Raw genomic sequence first — 6,000 nt, 5'->3', positions numbered from 1 at the left:
TCATGAAGAAAGAGCAAGGTTGGCAGTGAGAATGGAGTGAGGAGGGGCAAGACCTGAGGAGTGACCGAAGATGTGTAGCTCAACTGCAGGGCAAGTGAGGGAGAATCGTCAACAGAGTCAAAACACATGCAAAATAAAAATGTCTAGCTTTATGGACATTCAGTGTATTTGACATTCATATGAATTTGTTGAAAAGATTTTTATTTTCCTCCAATTTTCTGGTACTCTCGCTCTTTTGTTTTTTAAAAATTAATCTTGAGCAGGTTGGTTATATAAAATAACTCAGTCAAGATGGAAATATTAATTCATTTACTATGCAATATTTTTGATTCTCTAGGTAAAATGCCAATTTCATTCTTAGAATAAAACTCTAAGAATACTGAGTAATATTAGTAATATTAGCCAAAATAATACCTCTAATACCTCAATTAATTACCTAAATTACTCATTTTACACAAATTAACCATATTCCATTATGTCTGGCAGAAGTTTTCTATACATTTACATGTGCTCATATGGGTATACTTATAAGTAAGAACAAGATTGTTCTTGTTTTACATGTGTGCTTCTACGGGTGTGTGGCAGACAGAGTGCATATACATCAAGTGAGTTATTCAAATATCCTTAATAATGTTTTCTGATAAGCCAGAAACAAAATAAATTGGCATTCATCTCACCACTGTTAGATGTTATATTTCTGGATATGATTCCTGATTCCTACACAACAAACTGACTTTTGAAGAGGTAACTGTGTTACTTCAGGAACTTGATTATAGGCGCCTTAATATGTGATTCAACACATGGAGAAGACCTGTTATTGTGTGTCCTACAACTTTTAAAATCAAAATCTTAGGAAGAATTTTCCCTCTAAAACTACCTTTTTGAATGCACTCTTGACCTCCTTATTCCTGAGGCTGTAGACCACAGGGTTCAGCATGGGGATGACCATAGTGTAAAAGACGGAGGCAACCTTGTCTGTGTCCATGGAGTGGCTGGAGCTGGGCTGTAAGTACATGAAGATAATAGTCCCATAGAAAATGGAGACTGCAGTGAAGTGGGAGGCACAGGTGGACAGAGCCTTCTGGTATCCTGCAGCTGAGCGCATCTTTAGGATGGTGACAAATATGAATAGGTAGGATACCAAGATAACTAAGAGGGCAAAAAAGACATTGAAGCTGGCTACATAAACAAGAACCAGCTCATTGACATGTCTATCAGAGCAAGACAGAGACATGACTGCTGGAATATCACAGAAAAAGTGATGAACCACGTTGGACTTACAGAAAGAGAGACTGAACGTCTCCCCAACGTGGATGGAGGCATTCAGGAGACCACAGACATGGCAGCCTATGGCCAGACAGGCACACACACTTGTGGTCATGGTGGTGGAGTAATGGAGGGGTTTGCACACAGCTGCAAAACGGTCATAAGCCATGGATGCCAAGAGGAAATTCTCCACACTGGCAAAGGCTGCAAAAAAGAACATCTGAGCAGCACAAGCACTGTAGGAGATGACCTTGTGTCCAAGATGGAGCCCAGCCATGACCGTGGGAGTGACAGCTGAGGAGTATCCAACGTCTGCCAGAGACAGGTTGCCAAGGAAAACATACATGGGAGTGTGGAGACGAGAATCAGTGAGAATCAAAACAATCATCCCGAGGTTTCCAACAACATTAATGAAATAGATAAGCATGATCATGATAAAAAGGGCCACTCGTAGTCCTGGGGCATTGGTTAGTCCTAGGAGGATGAACTCTGTGGCTTCTGTCCTGTTCTCCATCTGTGTAATTTGGGAATCAGGAGATGATCCTTAGCAAAGAGAAATGAAGGACAATAGTATGAATAGGTGTTATGAAACTGATGTTGCCCTGAAATTGAACCATTTATACATCAGATGAATTATTTCATTAGAGCAATAATAAACGGTCCAAGCTCCACCATGTGTAAATGGAAACGTAACCACAAAATTTATTGCATTAATTATTTATGGAGTTACAAACTTTTGATTTGGAAAACTTAACCCAAGTCAAATCCTATTTGTCAAATTTTATATAATTTAAATTAATATTTGCTAAACTTTACAAATCATACATGGATATTTTGGGAAACATCTATAATAATATATGTATATAATTTTAATATATAATATGGTGTTCTATATATATAATCAGAGATCACACACACAAAATGAAGAAAGTGATGGTATCTAAATCAAAAGATTATAATGAGAACTAAATGTGAAAATACATGGAAAATAACTTCTAAATCCCAAGTGATTATGACCTTATAAGTGTCAGTTATAATAATATTATGCAATGCAATGGGGGACTGTATACATGTTGACTAAGAATTAGGTGGCAATATGCCAAGCTTCAGGGTGGGTGACCTCTGCAGTCTTGTAGTCTCCTTCTTGATTGGTATTTTCCCTCACATAGGGAAACTGAGATTTTCTATGCCTTCCAGGAAATCTTAGTTTTTCCCCTACCCATGATTGGCAGCTCTTGCACTACCAAGTGGCTGATTTTTCTTTTGCTGTTGTTCAATTTCTTCCCTGAAATCCATATTTTGGCTTACCCTGAAAGAACATCCATTTTTTATACCAAGTCTTTCTTTCTGTGGTATATTCACATTATGTGAGATGCGGGTGGAAATTTCATAGATTGTGCTTTACTACAGATCTTGCATCACAATCACTCTATAACTGTACACAATTATTAAGTTGAAATAAAAATCTAAAGAATATGTAAGTTTAAAGATGTTCCTTTGAATCTTTTCTGTATAGGAGCAATGCTTTAATTCTTTTTATTTGAATACAAAGTCTTTAGAAGGTAACCACACAATGCTAACTGGTATTCCACACCATCTTCTTCTTAACCTTCAGCAACCTCACAACATGAACTAAAACCCTTGAAGGCACTGTGCTTTCCAGTCTTAACACATATGATCACCATTTTAGTACATGTTCTGTTTTATAACAAATGAAGGATCTTTATACAGAAGTGTGAGTATGTGTGTGTGTGTGTGTGTGTGTGTGTGTGTGTTATGCATGTGCAGGTTTTTTTTTTTTTTATTTTACCAGGAAGGCAAATTTATATTTGTGCAGTGTTGTGATGTTCTGTTATTATGTAAGACGAGGAAGATTGAAATTTAATCTTGTTTGGACCTAATCACCAGCCTATTGTTTCATTCACATCAATGTCAATGTGTATGGACGTGCTAGAAATAATTGCAGTTATTGAGAAAATATTGAAACAATAGAGAGAGGTTAACTAATTTTTTTTGGTTTCTTCTGTAGCTTAAATAAGTGCCAATTTCAGTTGTCTTTTTTTCTATTTATCTCCAATAATAAACTTAAATACAGTTAAGATGAAATTACCACCTAATTATCCAAAGCTTCTTATGTATTATTATTTTTGACTGAAATTTCTTAGTTTATCAAAATAATATTTCCTGATTATCACAGAACTCTATACAGCTGTAACTTTTGACACATACACCCCAGAAAGAAAAACATTCAAAACATATTTCTGTACTCAGTCATTCAAAGTGGGTGTAACTGTCCTACTATTTTTCTCAAATCTCAATTTTTACTAAGTGTATGTTGAATATAGAAGCTTACCTTCCTCTTGGACAGGCAACAATCTTCAACAGTGACCTTGAAATTTGAAATTCAACATTAGATTAATACATTCATTATGTTAGAGAGGCTCTCTGTCTCAGGGAGTGGTCAAGGACCCAAGCTGCCTAACAGAAAGGAAACAGTGGAAGGTGTGGTGTTAATGTGGATTCCAGTACTGAGTCTATCATGCATCTTTTCTTTGTCTTCAGAGGAGTCTCTCACCTCCCCCTCAATTGTGAAATAAATGCAGTATAATGAACTATTCCACAAAATTCATAGAATTGTGCTTTTAAATAGGAAATAATAAAGTACCAGTAAAACAACTTATTATTTCAAGTCATTTAATATAATTTTTATTTTGAGGTACTCCCTTTGCCAGACTCATAGAAAGTCCCAAAATCAGGAGAAGGCCTGTGTGCAGGAGCAAATGTCAACAGTAAGATAAATAAAGGATGGTCAAAGGGAGTAGACTTGAAATCTAGTCCCTGTGAAGTGAAGTCACCTGGAGTCATGTTGGATTTCAGAAGCTAATATGCAGGGACCAAGAGTCAATTATGAAGACATGGATCTCTCAGAGGATGCCCTGCAAGAGGGCATCTCTAACTCTCCTCTTTCCTAGCAAGCAACAATTAAATTGCCTGTGGGGACCAATTTGGAGATTTTGAATATGCACATGTGCTTTGGATTACACCTTAATGTATCAGTAAGTGATATACATACATTTTAGCATATAGTGTTGATGCTTTTTTAATATATAGTTAGGTAACCACTACTCAATTACCTAAACCAATTTCCAAGCTTTCCCATGACCAGACTCTTCTTTCACCCAGTGTCTTGGAAACCACTCAACAAATTTTCCATCTCATTTGGCTTTTGCAAAAATGTCTCTCACTAGAACATGTGTTTTATGATTCTGACATCTTTTACTTAGCATAAATTAATTTGAGGGTCCATTGGTTTTGTTAAATGTATCTGAATGGAACTTTTAACTTTCACGAACTTATGTTGTATAAAATCAAGAGTACACATTGTTTTTGTCATTTCCTGGTGCGGGACCATTTTCGTTGATTCCAGTGTTTTGGTGATTTTGAATAAAGGTGATCTCAACATTGGCTAAACTTTCTTGTGTGAGCATAGGTTTTTATTTCATTAGAGCAGATAGCTGGAAATTGGATTGCTTGTTCAAGTGGTAAATATATTTAACTGAACCACTTCAAATATCAGCATTCAGATAAATAAATGATGATCAAAGGCAGTAGAATTGAAATCTCGTCACTCTGAAATGAAGCATCTGTAATCATGTTGAATTTCTGAAGCTAATACACAGGGACCAGGAATGCTTACAGAAATGGGAAACTGTTTTCAGAAGTGGTTCTCTCAGTTTTCATTCTCAAGAGCAATTTGTTCCAATTTCATCATATCATTTTTTCACAATTTAGTTTTTATTTTGCTTTCATGTTTGTTGTTTCTCAGAGATGGCTCAAGTTTTCCCAGCAAAATCTTCATTTTGTGTCATTTTATTTTTAAGTGTTTCTTTTCAGTTTTTGTTTGACAGATCATAGCAGAATGTCTATTGGGTATGTAGTGTGATGTTTATCGTTAGACATGGTATCTCAAACTTAGAACACTTAAGTTAGCCATCATTTAAAATATTTATTATTTCTTTGTGATGGCAATATGAAAATCTTTCTTCAAGTTCTTTTGTATTTTTTATTTGTTCTTATTAGTTATACATGACAGTAGAATGCACTACGATACATCATATATAAATGGAATATAATTTCTCTTTCTGGTGGTACATAATGTAGACCTACACTAGTCATGTAATCATAATGTATAACAATGTAATCAATGTATAATAATGTCTGATTCATTCTACTGTCTTTCTTCTCCTATACCCCCACCCCTCCCTTCACTCCCCTCTACCTAATCTAAAGTAACTTTATTCTTCCCTATCACCACCACCCTTTAGGAATTAGCAACTGCACATGAGAGAAACATTTGGCTTTTGGTTTTGGGGGTTGGCTTATTTTGCTTAGCATTATATTTTCCAGCTGCATTCATACCAGCAAATGCCATCACTCTATTCTTCTTTAAGGCTGAATAACACGCCATTGTGTATGTATACCACATGACATGATTCTCTATTTAGAAGATCCAGAAAATTCCACCAGAAAACTTCTAGAACATATAAATGAAGTCAGCAAAGTAGCAGGATATAAAATCAACACCCATAAATAAAACACATTCCTACTTATCAGTGAAAATTTACTAAAAGAGAAATTAGGAAAATGACCCCATTCACAAAACCACACACACAAAAAAAATACTCGGGAATGGATCTAACCAAAGAGGTGAAAGACAGCTACATGAAATCTTCT

At 35.6% G+C, this 6,000-nt stretch overlaps 1 protein-coding gene across 1 annotated transcript; it reads right to left on the bottom strand.

Moving 5' to 3' along the window:
* Positions 1-841: 841 nt before the first annotated feature.
* Positions 842-1,783, bottom strand: LOC124958770 (olfactory receptor 5B2-like). The gene has a single exon (XM_047517201.1). The coding sequence runs from the start codon at positions 1,778-1,780 to the stop codon at positions 842-844; it is 939 nt and encodes a 312-aa protein (XP_047373157.1). The 5' UTR covers positions 1,781-1,783.
* Positions 1,784-6,000: the final 4,217 nt, after the last annotated feature.

Source organism: Sciurus carolinensis, chromosome 11 (genome assembly GCF_902686445.1).
Source record: "Sciurus carolinensis chromosome 11, mSciCar1.2, whole genome shotgun sequence".
In the NCBI taxonomy this organism is placed as follows: domain Eukaryota; kingdom Metazoa; phylum Chordata; class Mammalia; order Rodentia; family Sciuridae; genus Sciurus; species Sciurus carolinensis.
The sequence above is the reverse complement of the archived record's forward strand: the minus strand, read 5'-3'. Positions and strand labels throughout refer to the sequence as shown.